Here is a 20,359-nt window from a genome sequence, read left to right on the forward strand (position 1 = left end):
AATAGGGACCACTACGGTGGGAAGGTAACAGCGTTCCGTGCGCCTTTGGCGTCTAGTCATGCCGGCCACATGACCACGGGGACAACCTCGGACAAGCACTGGCTCTTCGGCTTTGAAACGGAGATGAGAACCGGCCCCTAGAGTCGGAAACGACTAGCACACATTTCCTTTTTTTTTTCTTCATCAAAATTTCCTGATTTATCTTCCTTTATTATGGTGCCTAGGGACGCGGTGGCTCAGCGGGCTAGGACGCTGAGCTTGTCGATCAGAAGGTCGGCAGTTTGGCGGGTCGAATCCCAAGTGCCGCGTACGTGTCCCAGCTTCTGCCAACCTAGCAGTTCGAAAGCACGTAAAAATGCAAGTAGAAAAATAGGGACCACCACGGTGGGAAAGTAACAGCGTTCCGTGAGCCTTTGGCGTCTAGTCACGCCGGCCACATGACCACGGAGACGTCCTCGGAAAAGCGCTTGGCTCTTCGGCTTTGAAACGGACCCTAGAGTTGGAAACGACTAGCAGGCAGGTGCAGGGGGAACCTTTACCTTTACCTTTTTACTCCCGCTTGGGGGGAAAAACAAAGCCCTGGCAGTTGGCTAAAGCCCTTCAGACAATCGCAGCTCCCGGCGGCACCTCCAGGTTACTGGTAAGCCCGCCCCCCACCCCGCGCGCACACACAGACACACACACACACACACAAAGACAACCCCCTCCCCTCTGCCGGTGTTTGGAAGCGTGAATATTGGGTGCCGGAGCCAGCGGGCTGCAGGAGAAGGAGGGGCAGAGGCGTGGCCGGAGGTGGCGGCGGGAGTGGAAACTCTTCGCCGCGCGGGGCGAGAAGCGCGCGTGTGCGGCTGGCTCTTTTACTGCGAGCCGGGAGGCTTCGTCTGAAAGGGTGCATCCTGGAGGGAACTCGCCGCTCGGACAGCCCGCTATGGGAGGCCGTTGGGCGCTTAGCCTGGCACTGCTGGCGCTCCTGGGCGCATCAACAGGTAGGCATCGGGCGGCGGCGGCGGCTTCTTCTTCTCCGGCGGGCTGAAGAAAGGCAGGAACTCGCTCGCGGCGCGCTACCTTTCTGAATGGAGGAGAGGAAGGAAGGAAGGAAGGATTATTGAATTATTATTATTATTATTATTAATTATTATTATTATTATTATTATTATTATTATTATTATTATTATTATTATTATTATTATTATTATTATTATTATTATTATTATTATTATTATTATTATTATTTGCAAACCGCCGGGCAGGCGAGCGGAGAGCCGCGCAGGAGGCAGGCGGGCGGACGGACGGGCGGGCGGGTCCTCGGGGTTTTGCGCTTCTCCCTCGGCAGGAAGGTGGCTCCGGGGAAGAGTAAGCCTTGAGGAGCGGTGGAAACGCGACCAGCCTTTCCACCCACATACACATACACACACACACACAAACACACACCCTCACCTCCCGCCTCGGATTAAGACAGGGAAGCGGCGGAGGTGGATGCGAAGGCTTGTGCGGCGAATTGCCGCGCAAGTTTGGGTGGAAATCGGTCGGGCTCTCCCGTGTTTGGGGGCTTCGCAGTGGGGGTAGCTGATCGGATTCGTTCTCTCTCTCCTCTCTCTCTCTCCTCTCTCTCTCTCTTTCTCTTCTTTGTCTTTCTTCCTCTTTCCCTCTCTCCCTTTCTCCTTCTCCCTTCTTCCCTCTCTTTCTCCTTCTCCCCCTTTCCCTCTCCCCCTCTCTTCCTTCTCCTCCCCTTCCTTCCTTCCTTCCCTCCCTCCCTCCCTCCCTCCCTCCTTCCTTCCTTCCTTCCTTCCTTCCTCCCTCCCTCCCTCCCTCCCTCCCTCCATTCAGAAACGCTGTATTTTTAAAGCTAGGTCTTAAACCGGGCGTGAAGTTCCCAGATCGATCTCGAGATGCGTGTTTCTTTTACGCTCCTTTCCTCCAAATCCCTTAAGCGATTTCGAGGCCGGAGGTGGAAGTTTGCGTTCTTCCAAGCTCCGGCTATAACTTTTTTTTTTTAAAGTTACCGTATATTCCATTGACTCCGAGGGAGATTGAGGAGTGAAGTGTTTGAGGAGTCAAATCGGCGCCTCCTTGAATCGCACCTGGTAGGGCTGTTTTAACATCCCAGGGATCTGAAAACCAGGAGGGCTTGGTTAAGGAACACACCCACACCTTTCCACGGAAAATGGAAGGAAACCGTGGGGACTGCGTAGCTCCCTCCTGCCCCTTCAACCCGTCCGTGTCTACTAAGCGCACGCCGAGATAAATGTGCAGCTTAGATACGGTTGAATTTCGGGATATTTTCAAATAGAAAGTGCGTAGAGCTTTGCTGCTCCGGTAAAAACCTCTTTTTAAAAAAATAAAATAAAATAAAATACATAGCCAACGTATATTCAAACGTACATCTTTACAGTCCTGTACACCCTTATTGAGGAGTATGATCCGTGTAATTCTCAGACTTGCATAGGATTGCGCTGCGCAGTTAAAAAAAAAAAACCAAGTGGAGGTGATTGGAAATGAGCATCGATTGTTTTCGAAGTCTGTGAGTTGGGTAGTCCCAGTTGGAAAATCGAGGTGGGATGGCATTATTTAAGAGAGAAGAGGGTGCTCTAAAGATTCCAGAGAGACCTGCCATGAAAAAATTGAGGTAGGTTACCACATCTCTAAAGGGACGCGGTGGCTCAGTGGGTTAGGAAGCTGAGCTTGTCATCAGAAGATCGGCAGTTTGGCAGGTCGAATCCCGAGTGCCGCGTAGCAGAGTGAGCGCCTGTTACTCGTCCCAGCTTCTGCCAACCTAGCAGTTCGAAGGCACGTAAAAATGCGAGTAGAAAAATAGGGACCACTCCGGTGGGAAGGTAACAGCGTTCCGTGCGCCTTTGGCATCTAGTCATGACCACGGAGACGTCCTCGGACAAGCGCTGGCTCTTCGGCTTTGAAACGGAGATGAGCACCGGCCCCTAGAGTCGGAAACGACTAGCACGCATGTGCGGGGGAATCTTTACCTTTACTTTACCACATCTCTTTCTCTCCCTCTTGATTTTTGCAAGATTTTTTGTGTGTGTGTGCTAACCCTTTGCAAAGTGATCAGTTACACCAACACTAGCTAGTTGAGCTGGTAATTTGAGTGGATTTGCGCTACCGTTCTGCCTGCTGCTTAAAAATCTTGTTTGCACCGATACTCAGCCTTATGCAAAATTAATCTTGCACATTAACCCTTTCAAGAGACAGCCAGCTTTGAGCATGTCATCTCAAACTGATTTCCAGTGTAGGCTGAAAGGGAACCCATAGGTAGGACAATAGTTGTCTACTATGCACTGCTGGGGGCCAAAGCGCAGTATGTTTAGTTTGTTCTTGTTGATTCCTGACTTGACAGATTATTACACCAATCTTCTTCTCGGTTATTTTTTTAAACCAACTTTGATAGATTGGATACGGTTAAAGAGCAACATAGATAACCAATCTAACTTAGACTAAGACTAAGACTGCTGTGTGTTGACACAGGTCTGAAGCTCTACAAAGCACAATTATTTTAGTTGCACTGCATTGAAATTACTGATGTTTCCCCAATAATTACCTTCCTTAAGAAATCACTGCAGACAAAATTCACGTGCTAGAAATAAAAAGTAATCATAATTGGAACGACTTTGGACATATACGCAGCATTGCAAGACCTCCTAGGAGCAGTCAAGTGTGGTCTTCCCCTTTGTGCTCCAAACACAATATTGTGTGCTTGCGTCTCTCTTCTACTTTGTAGGGTAATCTACCCAAAAGACAATTCTGCAATCACTTTGCAGACCTTAGCTGGCTTTATTTCCCAAATATTAATATTGGAATGCTCTGATGGGCTCCTTGAAATAGTAAACACATTCCTAACACTTTTGCTAAAGGTATAGTATTTGACAAATGGTGAGGAGGGGTGGTGGTTGTAGGATATGTAACTGCAGTTTCAGAATTTGCCACAGAGAGGAGATGTTAATCATAATTATTCTCATTTACCACTCTTATTCAGTTGTAAAGTTGCTTCTGCTAATAAGCCTTTGCAAGTTCTACTCTCTCTCCTTTTCTGCTTGGCGAGCTGATTTATGCTTCTTGCGAAGGCAGGAGTACCAATCTCTATGCCCAGGACTGCTTGAGGCCCACATATCACTACATCAAGTTTTTGTGGTCTAAGACAGTGCCAAAACAATTTTAACTGCCCTGAAAATGCACATAATGGAGGCTACGGAATTTGCAACTGATTTTCTTCATTCTGCACTTCCAATGTTAAAAGGTACATTAATGGTTCTGTGGGTTTACCTGGCCTCAGGTTGCTCTCCGTTCACAAAGACCTTTCTGCTCACTTCATTCGGAGCACTGCATTGAGTGCCCGCTTTTGGCCACCTTCAGGAAGCTAATTTGCGGGGCCCTTTCTTTATGCAAGTTGGGAAGAGACACCAAAACTGCTGTTTATTATGAGTCACCGCAATATAAAAAAGATTTTGAGAGTCTGGAAAGAGTGCAGAGAAGAGCAACAAAGATGATCAGGGGACTGGAGGCTAAAACATGTAAGGAACGGTTGCTGGAATTGGGTATGTGTAGTTTAATGAAGAGAAGGACGATGGGTGACATGATAGCAGTGTTCCAGTATCTCAGGGGCTGCCACAAAGAAGAGGGAGTCAAGCTATTCTCCAAAGCGCCCGAAGGCAGGACAAGAAGCAACGGATGGAAACTAGTCAAGGAGGGAAGCAACCTAGAACTAAGGAGAAACTTCCTGACAGTTAGAACAATTAGCCAGTGGAACAACCTGCCTCCAGAGGTGGTGAATGCTCCAACACTGGAAGTTTTTAAGAAGAGACTGGACAGCCATTTCTCTGAAATGGTGTAGGGTTTCCTGCCTGAGCAGGGGGTTGGACTAGATGACCTCCAAGGTCCATTCTAACTCTATTATTGTTCTATATTTATGAGTGTACATAATTTAAGAACAACTTTGAATCAAAAATCAAGCCTGTCTTTATGGAGAGATCATTTGTTTTCCTACTAGCTAAATGTTATTTTTTATTAATTAGATTAGAACTGATTCTTAGCAGAAAAATGCTTTGGCCTATACATTTTAGAGCAGGCATGTCCAGCCCACGGACTTCATGTAGCCCTGGATAGCTAGTAATGTCACGCCATAAGGTAATAAATATTTTAAAAAAATCAAGGAAGTTTGTTTTTTTATATACATTAACTATATTATACATTATATCTTTGTAAGGTGCCCGGAGTCACCGAGAGTGAGTGGGGCGGCCATGTAAATTTTCTTCAATAAATAAAATAAATATGTAGCTGAAGACAGTTCTTCATTCTGTGTGGCCCAGCAAGCCAAAACTTCTAGAACCATGTTCTAGAGCAGAGGTCCCCAACCTTTTGGGCACCAAGGACCAGTTCCATGGAGAAAGGTTTTTCCACGGAGTGGAGAGTGCCTGGTTTTGTGTGTTGCCTGCATCCCGCAGATGGGGCTTTGCTTGTTTGTGTGGACCGGTTGCTGGCATGCTGTAGCCCGGTGCCGGTTCATGGACCAGGGGTTGGGGACCCCTGTTCTAGAGTTCAGTCAGAATTACGGGACATTAGTTGGAAAGTAATTTGTGATAGCTCTGGGTGGACAGGCAGCTGCCCTAGTGCAACACCACGGTTTGCATAATTGCACCATTAGTGCAAGCAGTTTCAGATATCAGTTGTACTAAATTAGGAGTAATGATCATTATTCTTCCAGATTTAAGCTTGCTTCCATTCCATTATAACAGGGCTTACAAATGGGAGTTGGGATTACTTAGGCCACAACTTTTTAAAACCGGCTGGCGCAGAGAAAACAAGAACACTGCCCAAAACCTGACCAAGGCTTTTTGCACCTCATTTTGCTTGGGCAGAGAAGCGTTGAGTAGTTGCCGTAATGCAAATGTTTGAGGATGAAAATGTAATTATTCAATGGAAGCAGTACACTGTACTTATTGCCTAACCTTTACAGCACCAACATCATTAGTTTAATTCGCGGAGCGGGGGAATCGCACCAATTCGGTTCTCATTTGGGGAAAAGTTTGAGCTGCAGAAGCATCAAGATACTTTGTAAGGAAGGCAGTGAATGTATTGACTTGCGTTCGGGCTGTACAGTGGATTGCGGTCAAAAGTTTTGGAGCGGTAGGATGTGGATATGGCAAATGTCTCCAACTCTTTCAGCCAAATGCATCCTTTCCCAGGAGACAGAGAGGACAGGAATTGCTGCAGCTGCTTGAAGGCACTGAAGACAGGTGCTTCCTGAGAACCCACATATGCTCTAAAATGCATTTTTCTTCAAATCTGAAACATCAGGACTGCCCAGTGCTTCAGATTTGAAGAAAAAAGTATGACTTGGGCCCTCAGTTGATCCAAGATTGGGTCAGAGGACCCTCCGTAGGTATAAATTATATGCCCATTGGGAGGAAGAATCTTTGGCTCTTGTGCCCTGAGTGGAAACCGCTCCTATTCATGTGAGGATATCTTGAGATTGATGCTCGTTGCAGGCAAATGCGTATTGAGTAGTGCTAGCCCAGGGGTCTTCAAACTTGGCCCTTTTATATACTTGTGGACTTCAACTCCCAGAATTCCTCATCCAGCGTGGGGGAACTATGGCCCCTTCATGACTGGCGGACTTCAACTCCCAGAATTCCTCAGCCAGCGTGGGAGAACGATGGCCCCTTCATGACTGGCGGACTTCAACTCCCAGAATTCCTCAGCCAGTGTGGGAGAACGATGGCCCCTTCATGACTGACGGACTTCAACTCCCAGAATTCCTCAGCCAGCGTGGGGGAACTATGGCCCCTTCATGACTGGAGGACTTCAACTCCCAGAATTCCTCAGCCAGCATGGGGGAACTATGGCCACTTCATGACTTGCAGACTTCAACTCCCAGAATTCCTCAGCAACATGGGGGAACTATGGCCACTTCATGACCTGTGGGCTTCAACTCCCAGAATTCTAGGAGTTGTTATTATTATTATTATTATTATTATTATTATTATTATTATTATTATTATTAATTTTATTTGTATACCGCCCTTCTCCCGAAGGACTCAGGGCGGTGAACAGGGCAATACATGTTAAAAGACAAAATACAAAAATTAAAAGAGATTAAACAAAGTGCCCACAACTATAACAATAGGTTAAAACACATTAAACAGTAATAAAACCCAACCCCATCCCATCAGGCCAGGCCAGCTTGTTCGAATAGATAAGTCTTTAGATTGCGCCGGAAGGAGCGGAGGTCAGGCGCCATCCGGAGCTCAACTGGAAGATGGTTCCATAAATCCGGCGCGCCCACAGAGAACGCCCTCCCCATGGGAGCCACCAGTCGGCATCCTTTGACCGGTGGCACCCTGAGGAGGCCCTCTCTGTGGGAGCGCACTGGGCGGAGGGAAGTTGATGCCGGCCGCAGGTGCTCCCTAAGGTATTCCGGACCGATGCCATGTAGGGCTTTGTAGGTCATTACCAGCACCTTGAATCTCACCCAGAAGACAACTGGAAGCCAATGCAGCTCGCGGAGCAGAGGTGTAACATGTGAGTATCGGGAAAGTCCCAACACAACTCTCGCGGCTGCATTCTGTACCAGTTGGAGCCTCCGAGTGGTCCTCAAGGGCAGCCCCATGTAGAGAGCGTTGAAGTCCACAAGTAGTAAAAGGGCCAAGTCTGAAGACCCCTGGGCTAGCCATTGTTTAGAATCAGTGGCATCCGAATGACTTTATGAGCCATTCTGTCTCTGTAGGGCAAAAGGCAGTCTCAGCCATGCTTTGCTTATTAGTTTCCAGTGGCAACTAAAGACAAATGTTATGCTCCTTTTGAAAAAAAAAACAGCAATGAATAAAGTGTGCAACCCAAAGGTAGCCAGAGAAATATGGGGTTAGTGATAGTGGAGTCCACTGATAAGGAGACATCCCTATGTTTGCATCTTGAAGGTCTTTAGGTGTTTTTTTTTCCAGTTAGGGGAGCCCCGAGAATCTGGTATACTATATAGCAGGGGTGTCAAACTCAATTTCATTGAGGGCCACATCAGCATTGCGGTTGCCCTCAGGGGGCCGGGTGGGCATGGCCTACTGGGTGGGTGTGGCTAGAGCGCGTATGGCCTACTGGGTGGGTGTGGCCAGCTCTACATCGTTTGCATCAAGGGTGCCTATGGAGGCCTGGGCAGGAGTGGGACAGATCTGAGGGTCTCTGGCAGAAGGAGGGTCTCTGGGCCAGGGCCAGAGCAGTGGGGGCCGGTCCCTCACTGTTTCCAGGATGGCTTCGTGAGCCACATGAAACCACTTCGCGGGCCGGATCTGGCCCCCGGGCCTTGTGTTTGACATGTCTGCTATATAGCAAGCTGCTGTTACTAGACTGACATCTGGTCTTTCAAAACAGGCTGCTATGGCAACTACAGTGGAAGTCAAATTAAAAATAAGACCCTGAAGATGTTAAACCTACGTTAAGTCCAGCTGAAGTCAGCCATTCATGAAAACATTATCATCTAGATATTTTTGAAGACATTTGCACTTTCCCGTGCAATGTTTTCCTTGCTTTGAATAATAGAAGCTGTGAAAGTCTTCCTACTGTACGTAACGAAGGAGCTGCTCTGTATATATGTGCCTCTCTCTAGGTCCTTTTTACGTGTGCAGGTTCTCGAGTGCAACACGTTGTACCACACACTGTGATTCAGTTTGTGTACTTCCGTTTGCAGCATTCATGAAGAAGACTTAGGCACTTGCTAGCTGAGTTCACATGGTACTAGTTCAAAATACATTTGTTTAACAAGCCACAGTAGTGGGGTTCATGTATTTGCGTTAAGACAACATGCCATATTATGGTTTAGGATTATCTGAAATCACAGATATTGTTTGAGAGGCATATGTAAAATTATACCAATTAGGACGTAGATTCCACTTCCCCAACTTAAGCCTTTCAGGGTGTATTGGAGCTAAAATTTCTGGATTTCTTACATTGTCTAAAAGCCCTGGTGTTAACAGAATAACAGAAGAAAATAATTTAGTTGGAAGGGAGGTCTTCTAGTCCAACCCCTTGCAGAAGCAGGAGATCCTATACCATTCTGGACAAATGTCTGTCCAATCTCTTCTTAAAAAGACCTCAGTGATGGATCACCCAAAACGTCTGGAGGCAGGTTGTTCCACTGGTTAATTGTTCACACCGTCAAGAAATTTCTCCTTAGTTCTAGGTTGCTTATCTCCTTGATGAGTTTCCATCCATTGCTTCTTGTCCTGCCTTCAGGTGCTTTGGAGAAGAGCTTGACCCCCTCATCTTTGTAGCAGCCCCTCAAACATGGAGACCCTACTGTCTTGTCTCCCCTAGTCCCTTTCATTAGACTAGACATACCCAATTCCTGCAACCATTCCTCATGTTTTAGCCTCCAGGCCCCTAATCTTTTGTCTTGCTCTTTTCTGCACTCTTTCCAGAGTCTCGACATATTTATATTGTGGCGACCAAAACTGGAATGCATTGTTCCACGTTTGGTCTTACCAAGGCATTCTGAAGTGGTATTAATACTACATGTGATCTTGATTCTATCCTTCTGTTGATGCTGTCAAAAACAGACACTAGGTCTTATTTTCAGGGGATGTCTTACCTTAGGACCGCTGCAGCCAGGCCTCCTATGCCGCAACACCTGTTGCACCGCTGCTTGACTTCAGTGGCCACTTGCGGCCAGACGCCATGTGGCGCATTGCGCCAGTGCCGCCGGTTGTGGCAGGACACCACATGGTGCTTCACACCAGTGCTGCTGGTTGCGGCAAGACACCGTGCAGCGCTTTGGGCCATTTGCAGGAGGCCTCACGGTGCTTTGGGCCATTGCCGCCTATCGCGGCAAAGCGCTGCGTGGCACTTCAGGCCGTTTGCAGGAGGCCGCACGATGCTTCAGGCTGTTGCCTCTGCACACGGCAGGATGCTGCACAGCGCTTTGGGCCGTTTGCAGGAGGCCACATGGTGCTTCGGGCCATTGCCACCCATTGCGGCAAGGCGCTACACGGCACTTTGGGCCATTTGCAGGAGGCCGCATGGTGCTTCAGGCTGTTGCCACCGATCGTGGCAAAGCACTGTGTGGCTCTTCGGGCCATTTGCAGGAGGCCACATGATGCTTCAAGCCATTGCCACTGTTTCCGGCAGGATGCCACATAGCGCTTCAGGCTGCATGGTGCTTTGGTGGCAGTTGCCCGAAGCACCGTGCGGCCTCCTGAAAATGGCGTGAAGAACCACACAGCCTCCTGTTGCGACTGGCGGCAGCGGCCTGAAGCACCATGTGGCCTCCTGCCATGAGAAGCGGCAACGGCCTGAAGCGACACGTGGCGTCCTGTTGTGACCGGCGGCAGTGTGAAGCACCATGCGGCCTGCTACAAATGGTCCAAAGCACCGCACAACCTCCTGCTATGACCAGCGGCAGCAGCCTGAATCATCATGTGGTTTGCCACAAAGAAGCACCATGTGGCCTCCTGCCGCGAGGAGTGGCAATGGTGCGACGAACCACACAGTGCGACAAGGGTCGGGGCGTAGGAGGCCTGCTTGCGGCAGTCCTACTAGTAAAGTAAGTGGGTGCATAGGGCAGCTCCATCCCCTATCCTGCACTAGCTTGATTTTTAGTCATGCACCTCAGACCAAAATTAGGGCTTATTTTTGGAGTAGGGCTAATATTAGGCCCACCCCCCAAAATCAATCTAGGGCTTATTTTCGGGGTAGGCCTCACTTTCGGGGAAACACGAATATACCTATACATTAGGTTTCTCTTGCCTAAGTGTAAAACCTTGCTTTTGAATTGAATTGAATTTCATTTTGTTAGATAGGGCACATTGTTCAAGTCTGTTGAGATCCTTCCGCATCTTGAGCCTGTCTTCTGGGGTGTTGGCTATTCCTGCCAGCTTGTCACAACATTTCTTGGTGGCACCCAGTTTGGATAAGGCTGAAAAGAATACATCTCACACAAAGCCCTCGAATGAGAAAGATGCTCGTTTCTGTCTCTTCCGTGCCAAGTTGTAGCCTTGTGAACTGTGTTTATCTTACCTTCGTACATCTGCTATCTAAGAGGATATTCAAGGTAGAATGCAGGAAAAATGGATTCCCTTGGGCAGTCATGGGGAAGATGTGGGATTACCTGAGAAAGAAGGGGGAGTCCAAGAAACAAATGGGACTTTGCCTATACTTGCAACGTTTTGTGCCTATTCATGGAATAGGAATCACGGACAATCCTTTCTTCCGAAATCTCTCTTTAATACATTTCAGAATATTTTCTCTAAGAACACGATTACCACTGGGTCCACTGAATAATAGACTATATTATTTTATGTTATTTTTTTATTTTAATTCCATTTATATCCCACCCTTCTCTGAAGACTCAGGGCGGCTTACAAGCTTACCAGTAGCCTTCATTCTATGTATATGCCTGCTTATTAGGGCTTTCACACACACCCCAAGCGGCATTATTACAAAGTCAGCTTAATTGCCCCCAACATCAAGTCTTTGAGTTTAGACCAGACATGTCAAACACAAGGCCCGGGGCCCGGATCCGGCTCGCGAAGTGGTTTCATGTGGCCCGCGAAGCCACCCTGGAAAGAGTGAGGGAACGGCCCCCACTGCCTTGGCCCTGGCCCAGAGACCCTCCTCCTGCCAGAGACCCTCCAGATCTGTCCCACTCCTGCCCAAGCCCCCATAGGCACCCTTGATGTGAACGATGTAGAGCTGGCCACGCCCACCCAGTAGGCCATACGCACTTTAGCCATGCCTACCCAGTAGGCCACGCCCACCCAGGCCACACCCACCCGGCCCCCTGAGGGCAACCGCAATGCTGATGCGGCCCTCAATGAAATTGAGTTTGACACCCCTGGTTTAGACGCACTAGAGATATCTGGTTTATTTCCTAGAGAAAGATTAGCCACCTTATAATTTCTTGAGAGAACGTTGTTTAAGGAAAACTTGGGAAAACATGTCCGAATTTAATAGCTTCTTTAGAAGATCAAAACTCATTAGTGTACTCATTATTGCACGCAAAACTAGAGTTTATTGGAGAAATTCTTCCTGCCTTCTATTCTTTGTTTACTTGCGCACTGACACTGGGTAACTTCTTGAGAATGTCTGTTTGTTTTTGCTGAGAGAGAGACACATGGGATTAATTTATTAATACTGGGAAGCACGGATGTGAGAGAGACGCACGGCTCTAACAGATCTCTACCTAAGCAAATGTAAGATAGACCTCTACATAAAGGTGAGGTTCTTGGCTTAACGTTTGGCTTTGCTCTTTCTAACGGAGGAGAATTGGCATCTGACAGAACGTCAGATGGAGCCTTCCTGTTAAATGCAGGAATTCCTCGACTTACATCAGTTCACTTTGTGACCATTCAAAGTTACAACGGCCCTGGAAAAAAAGTGACTTACGACCATTTTTCACACTTACAACCGTTGCAGCATCTCCGTGATCACGGGATCAAAATTCAAGTGCTTGGCAACTGATTCGTATTTATGACCATTGCTGTGTCCTGGGATCGTGTGATCCCCTTTTTGCAACCTTCTTGCAGGCAAAGTCAATGGGGAAGCCAGATTCACTTTGACAACCGGGTTACTGATTTAACAGCTGCAATAATTCAGTTAGCAACCGTGGCAGGAAAGGTCATAAAATGGAGCAAAATTCACTTAACAACTGTCTGGTTTAGCAACGTAAATTTTGGGCTCAGTTGTGGTCGTAAGTCGAGGATTACCTGTAGAGTTGTTCAAATAAAAACTCTTGTATTTTTTTACTTTACATTTTGTGCCTTTTTAAATAGGTTCACACGGCATGCTGGCTAGACATCCGGTCTTCCAGTACAGTTCCTTCCACTTCATGACCCTTCCTTTCATCCTTTTCTAGCTTCTGATTGCCTTCCAGTTTGTATTGTATCTCACGGGGCAATCTTGAGTGAGCAGTATTTACCTTTCTGGCAATGTACCATAGTTGTTGTAAAGTCACGTGCTTCACATAGAGACGGACACAGAGCTGGGGTAGAGATGAGTTTATTCTGAACAGAACGAACTGGGGAAACAGGGAAGCCTGGTGTCTATTTGTACCTGCCCAGGTGGATGGCATCCAATCAGTTCAAACCTGGGCTTTCTGCCAGTGCAGGTGACAATGGGTGTAGATCCTGGCTTCCCACCAGGCTGACCATGCCTGGGGCTGTCAACAGCTTAAGTCTTTAGGCTTATCCTGAGTGATCAGTCATCGCCTGGAGCTGTCCAGCCCCTCTGCTGATCTGCACCATCAGCCTCCTGCTGTGCTGTCCTTTGTGTATGCTGGGAGGCATACACTGCAGTTGTGTTGATGAACCTGGAAAACTCCATGAATGCTCTTATCATGAGTCGGTTGCCACTTGTCCTCGTTAACTAATGTTTATTTCGCCTTACCTGCTGTGTTGTATGATTGCAGGCAAGGATGTTCGTTTTGTGGGGAATGTAAAAATAAAAAAAGGTAAAGACTTGACTCCTGATGATGCTTGCCTGCAGTTTTCTTGGAGTGTTTACAAAAGTGGCTTTATTGCCACCACCTGGTACCCCCCCCCCCCAATTTTCCAGTCTGGCTGACGGCCATGGAATTCTCCCAACATCATAGAGTTGTTAGGAGTCAACAAGTCCAACTCAAGGGAGACTTTTATTTTGTCGGTTAATATGTTTTTTTAATTTCCTATGTGTCTTTTGTTTGCCTTGTTGGTTTCCTGATACATACACATCTTTCTGCTTCAGTCCTGGCCACTTTATACAGAGAAGAGCATTTTAACAAACTGCATCACTGTCTGGTTTGGTGGCAGCCGTGCCTCAGATAAAAAAAGTCCATACAGAGAGTGGTAAGGACAGCCAAGAAGATTATAGGAAGCTCGCTTCCCGGTATTCAGGATGCTGCTTATAAGCGCTGATATGTGCTTAAGCTTTGTTAGTGACCCCATACACCCACTTTACAGTCTGTTTCTGTTGCTCCCCTCTGGGAGGAGGTTTTGAAGTATTTATAACAGGACTACTGATTCTGCAATAGCTTTCTTCCTTAATGCCATCCATCTGGTAAACTTTTAAGATTCATTTTTCTCGCCATGCACATGTGTACATAACCCGAACTAGACTGTGTTGCTTCTCTGTGTCATATAATATATGTGTGTGTGTGTATAATTCTGTATTTTTGTCATATTTATGGGAGGTGGTGACTCAGAGCTGTATGCCACAAAATTTCATTTTAATGTATGCCGATTAGTGTACATTCAAAGTGACAATAAAGTTATTCTATTCTGTTCCGTTCCATTCCATTCCATTCATATACAGTCTTGGCAGGAAGCAGGGGAATAGATGTTTCAAGGATGCAGGCAATTAAGGCAGCCCAGTGACCATCCAACACAGAATTCCCCAATTTTTCTGACTTTGTGGCCCAGCAGGGGATGGGAGAGGGGGTGGTTCCGCATGAGCGGCCAGCAAACATGCATCTGTGTGAGTGGTGGGGTTGCCTGGTGCTCACGCAAGTGGGGATGTGCGTGTGCGGCCCAGTTCCAAACAGCTCAAGGCCCGGGACCCCTGATCTAACACCATCACTGGCTTTCTTCCCCCTGTACATTTGTAGATGTTTACCTGGATATATATCCCACAGTTCCTAGGTAATCCTTGACTTAACAACCACTCATTTAGCGACTGTTTGAAGTTATCACAACACTGAAAGAAGTAACTCTGGTCGTGTGGTCAAAATTTAGACGCTTGGTAATCAGCTCTTATTTATTTTATTTTTTTATTTTTTTATTTTAATTCCATTTATATCTCGCCCTTCTCCGAAGACTCAGGGCGGCTTACAAGCTTAGCAGTAGCCTTCATTCTATGTATATGCCTGCTTATTAGGGCTTTCACACACACCCAAGCGGCATTATTACAAAGTCAGCTTAATTGCCCCCAACAATCTGGGTCCTCATTTTACCTACCTCGGAAGGATGGAAGGCTGAGTCAACCTTGAGCCTGGTGGGATGCGAACCTGCACTAATTATGACAGTTGCTGTATCTCCGAGTCATGTGTTCCCCTTTTGTGACCTTCTGACAAAGTCAGCGGGGAAGCCAGATACCCCTGTGTTACTAACTTAACAACTGCAGCGATTCTCTTTAACAACTGTGGCCAGAAAGGTTGTGAGTTGGAGTAAAGCTAACTTAACAACTGCCTTGCTTAGCAACAGAAATTTTAAGCTCAATTGTGATTGTAAGTTGAAGACTACCTGCATTAGTTTCCCCCCCACTTTTTCTGAATTCTAAGAAGCCTTGAGCGAGAGACGACTGGAGCTGCAAGGCTGTCAGGGCTCAGCGGAAGCGCCAGGATCAACTCCAGGCTCCAGCTGGAACTCGGCACTGATCCTGGCACTTCTGCTGAACCCAGAAGAAGCGCCGATCAGCTGGAATGTTGCAGCATCTCCAGGGTCTTGTGGTTTACATTCAGATGCTTGGCAACTGATTCATATTTATGACGGTCACAGTGTCCCAGGGTCATGTGAAGTGACCAAAACCTGCTGCAACCACCCAGCAGACCCCACCCCACCCCCACTGCCAATCCTCAACAGAAATGCTCACAACAATGAAAACCTCGGACAGGAGGAAGAGCGCCGCCGGGCAGGCAGGCAGGTGACTTGCTCGGCTGTGGCTTGGGGGGCACTTTTTTCAGTGCCATTGTAACTTCAAACAGTCACTAAGTGAACTGTTGTAAGTTGAGGACTACCTATACTTCATCGCTTTTTTCCTTTTTTCTTTTTGGTCATCCAGTTTTTGACACCTTCCTAGGCGACCGGTGGTCCTCGGATGTTGCCATATATCCTAAAAGTGGTACGATGGGTGAAACGGTTGAAAAGCCCTGGTCTAAATAATCTTAATACTCCCTTCCGTGACTTTAAAATTCACCTATAATCAAAGGCTGAATAGACATTGCTCCTTTTGTAATTGAGCCATTTTGTCTGGTTAGATCACTTCTACCATAATGGGTAAGAAGGAATTCTGAAGGGAAAAAATTAAGACTCTCGGCCACAGCTGCTTCTTCTTCAGAGAAGAAAAAAGTTCAGCTCTTCTGCAAATAAGCACTTCACTCTTTCCACTTACCTGAGTTCCTCGCTTTCTCTGTCTTTGTTTTGAGCTGCTCTGTTTATAACCACCTCCTTTTCAGACAATTTTCCTTATGTTGTATTTTAAAACTTTGGTTAGGAACGCAGAGCAGGCGCAAAATCCATAAGGCACACAATAATTCCTAATAATTACAACTATTTCTTTAGCTACTGTTTGAAGATAGGATGCTGCTGAGAAAACGTACTTATGACTGGTCCCTACTACACCTATGACCACGGTGGTATCCTCGTGGCAAAGTGATAAAAAATAGGGATCTTGGAAACCAGAATGTGTTCACAGTGGTTACAAGCTCTGTGGCCACCAGTACGTGCAGTTTTCCCAGGGTACTTCTGAAAGTAAAGTCAGTGGGGAAGCAGGTTTCACTTAGTGACTGTGTGTTGCTTAATAACTATGGAAAAATGTATTAAAATCAGGCGTGGCTGACTTAATGACCACATCACGTAGCAGTGGAAGCTCCAGTTCAAATTGTGGCCGTAAGTTGAGGACTACCTATATTTATATAGAGCAGGGGGTCTTCAAACTTGGCAACGACTTCTGAACTTCATCTCCCAGAATTCCTCAGCCAGCCTGGCTGAGGAATTCTGAGAGTTGAAGTCCACAAGTCCTAAAGTTGCCAAGTTTGAAGACCCCCTGATACAGAGTTTGAGCCAGTAAGTAAGTGCGTGGCATTTTATAGAAAACCAAGAAAACAGTCTTGGTCAAGGGGCTAATAATCTAAAATTCAGAACTGGGAGAAGGTAAGATCTTCTTGCGGAGAAATGATGATATAATTGTTTCAATTCGGTGTTTTTAAATTTGGTTACACATATAGAGTAAGGCAGGGCTGTCAAACTGCCAGCCTGCGGACCGGACGTGTCATCCGGAAGCCGCACCCACCCCATTGCCAGCAATGGCAAAACTCTACCGATACATTGCGCGACGTCACATGACGTCATGAGTTTGACATGTCTGGAGTAAGGGGACCTTTGCTTTCCTTGATCACCCCTTCAGTTTCAGCTCTGCAAAATAAAGGGCTACTGACTTTCAGATGCATCTTAAACTCGCTAGGAAAGTTGCCGCTTCATTGATCTTCAACAAGATGCTGCGGTGATGCCGTGCAGAGCGATGCCCTTCTTTGCATCTATTACCTCAAGGTGACTTCTTTGTTGGCTTCCCTACTTACGAACCAAAGTAATTTCTGCTGATACGAACTGGCTGGGTAGAACATATGAACCTTCCCCTGTGTTTCCACTGCTGGGCCTGAGGCAGGGGACCTCGCATTTCTGCGTTCTGACATTGCTTCCATTTAGCGATCAGAGTCAGGACACCTGTAGAAGCAAAGCAATGCGGTTTCACACAGTCATAATGTATTTTTATAGGATCAGTATGTAGGACAGCATTTGTAGGAATTTCCTATCATAGACATAGACATTGGATAGAACGTTCAGCACAGTTGACAAAAAATGGTTGGTGTTTCTGATCTGTAGAATCTGCTTTCCTTATGAGTCCTATATAAATCAGGGGTCCACAACCCCCAGTCTGTGGACTGGCACCGGGCCATAGCATGTCAGCAACCGGTCCGCACAAACAAGCAAAGCCCCATCTGCAGGGTGCAGGCAGCCCACAAAATCATGCACTCTCCGGTCTGCGCAAAAACTTCTCTCCATGGAACCGGTCCCTGGTGCCCAAAAGGCTTTGGACGTCTGCTTATAAAAGCATGCACATACACACACACACACACACACTCATTTCCCCCCTTCCATTTGTGTATGTGTGTTTGTGTATGTGCATATGAAGAACTGTTTTCGTTACTTTACACAGTTCAAAAGTCAGTGCTACTGAATTCAGTGGGATTTATTCAGGTATGCGCAGATGTGGACTCAGAAATCACAGCACAAATGCACTCAGAAATACTAAAAACCTTAGCACTACTGAAATACTTGGAATGATTTAAATCAAATCTGGCATTTTTCATCCTTTTTATTCAAAAATGACTGTATTTAATACAAGTTTACATTCTTCTGTTTTGGTTTCCATCTCTGTATACTGTAAATAATATAGGAGTACTAATTTACGGATCATTGGACTATTCACAAAGAACATTTTACAAACGCAAATGTTCATATCTCAGAGTTAAGAATGTGTCTACAAGTTCAGAGCTCCTCTGAAATTTTATTCCAGATAACTGATTAATAGTGCACAGCAAGCTAGTTAAAGTAGATCTTTTCCTTCTACTTCCGTAATTTTCAATTCTCCATCCCTCGCAGCCTGATTCTTTATATTTGCATACCATTTTACAGATGTTGTTTTTCTTTATAATATAGTACAAACATCTTCCAGGACTTTGACTCACTTCCTCAAGTCCCTTTTAGCAATTCTAAAAGGACAAGAGGAAATTATTTCCAATATCCTGAAAGGAACCGTTGTTGTTGTTTAAAAAAAAAATCCACAAACACATAAAATATGCAGTTCATGGTTTATTGAAACGGAGTTATTTTCACATCATATTTAGGGTTTTCTTTTTCCCCCAAAATAATGTTCCCCACTTCTTAGTCTTCTGAATTCTATTCAGAGTTTACATTTCTGGCTTTGAAGGGTCCTTGGTGCTCTGTGACCTTGCCTGTTTTCTTGCAGTCATTTCATTACCCTAACTTAACTACTTTTGAGTGGGAATGATGATGTTACCTAGTTTGGATAATGACACGTCTGCAAGAAAACAAGCAAGCTCAGAGAGCACCAAGGACCCCACAGCCCTCCTCCTCCTCCTCCTCCTCCTCCTCCTCCTCCTCCATCATTCCGCAATCCCTACTCTCTTCCGGCACTGATGATGTTGCCTAGTTTGGATAATGAAACATCTGCAAGAAAACAAGTAAGCTCAGAGAGCACCAAGGACCCCACCCACCACCACCACCTCCTCCTCCTCCTCCTCCTCCTCCTCCTCCTCCTCCTCCTCCATCATTCCGCAATCCCTACTCTCTTCCGGCACTGATGATGTTGCCTAGTTTGGATAATGAAACATCTGCAAGAAAACAAGCAAGCTCAGAGAGCACCAAGGACCCCACCCACCACCACCACCACCACCTCCTCCTCCTCCTCCTCCTCCATCATTCCGCAATCCCTACTCTCTTCCAGCACTGATGATGTTGCCTAATTTGGATAATGAAACATCTGCAAGAAAACAAGCAAGCTCAGAGAGCACCAAGGACCCCACCCACCTCCTCCTTCTCCTCCTCCTCCACCTCCTCCTCCTCCTCCTCCTCCATCATTCCGCAATCCCTACTCTCTTCCGGCACTGATGATGTTACCTAGTTTGGGTAATGAAACATCTGCAAGAAAACAAGCAACCAGAGAGAGCACCAAGGACCACACAGTCGTCGTCATCCTCCTCCTCCTCCTCTTCCTCCATCATGCCGCAGTCCCTATTCCCTTCTGGCACTGATGATGTTACCTAGTTTGGGTAATGAAACATCTGCAAGAAAACAAGCTCAGAGAGCACCAAGGACCCCACAGCCCTCCTCCTCCTCCTCCTCCTCCTCCTCCTCTTCCTCCTCCTCCTCCTCCTCCTCCTCAATCCCTACTCTCTTCCGGCACTGATGATGTTACCTAGTTTGAGTAATGAAACATCTGCAAGAAAACAAGCAAGCTCAGAGAGCACCAAGGACCCCACCCACCACCACCTCCTCCTCCTCCTCCTCCTCCTCCTCCTCCTCCATCATTCCGCAATCCCTACTTTCTTCCGGCACTGATGATGTTGCCTAGTTTGGATAATGAAACATCTGCAAGAAAACAAGCAAGCTCAGAGAGCACCAAGGACCCCACCCACCCACCACCTCCTCCTCCTCCTCCTCCTCCTCCTCCTCCATCATTCCGCAATCCCTACTCTCTTCCGGCACTGATGATGTTGCCTAGTTTGGATAATGAAACATCTGCAAGAAAACAAGCAAGCTCAGAGAACACCAAGGACCTCACCCACCTCCTCCTTCTCTTCCTCCTCCTCCTCCTCCTCCTCCATTCCGCAATCCCTACTCTCTTCCGGCACTGATGATGTTACCTAGTTTGGGTAATGAAACATCTGCAAGAAAACAAGCAACCAGAGAGAGCACCAAGGACCACACAGTCGTCGTCATCAATCTCCTCCTCCTCCTCCACTTCCTCCATCATGCCGCAGTCCCTATTCCCTTCTGGCACTGATGATGTTACCTAGTTTGGGTAATGAAACATCTGCAAGAAAACAAGCTCAGAGAGCACCAAGGACCCCACAGCCCTCCTCCTCCTCCTCCTC

General features: G+C 46.8%; 1 protein-coding gene across 1 annotated transcript in view; it reads left to right on the forward strand.

The window, feature by feature from the left end:
- The first annotated feature begins 792 nt into the window (after positions 1 to 792).
- Positions 793 to 20,359, forward strand: part of KIT (KIT proto-oncogene, receptor tyrosine kinase) — a 130,163-nt gene continuing 110,596 nt past the window's right edge. The window contains exon 1 of the mRNA XM_083367897.1: positions 793 to 986. Coding sequence (XP_083224023.1) covers positions 929 to 986 — 58 coding nt within the window. The 5' untranslated portion in view covers positions 793 to 928. The remainder of the gene's footprint in view (positions 987 to 20,359) is intronic.

The sequence above is a fragment of the Vipera ursinii genome, assembly GCF_947247035.1.
Source record: "Vipera ursinii genome assembly, chromosome: 7".
NCBI lineage: Eukaryota > Metazoa > Chordata > Lepidosauria > Squamata > Viperidae > Vipera > Vipera ursinii.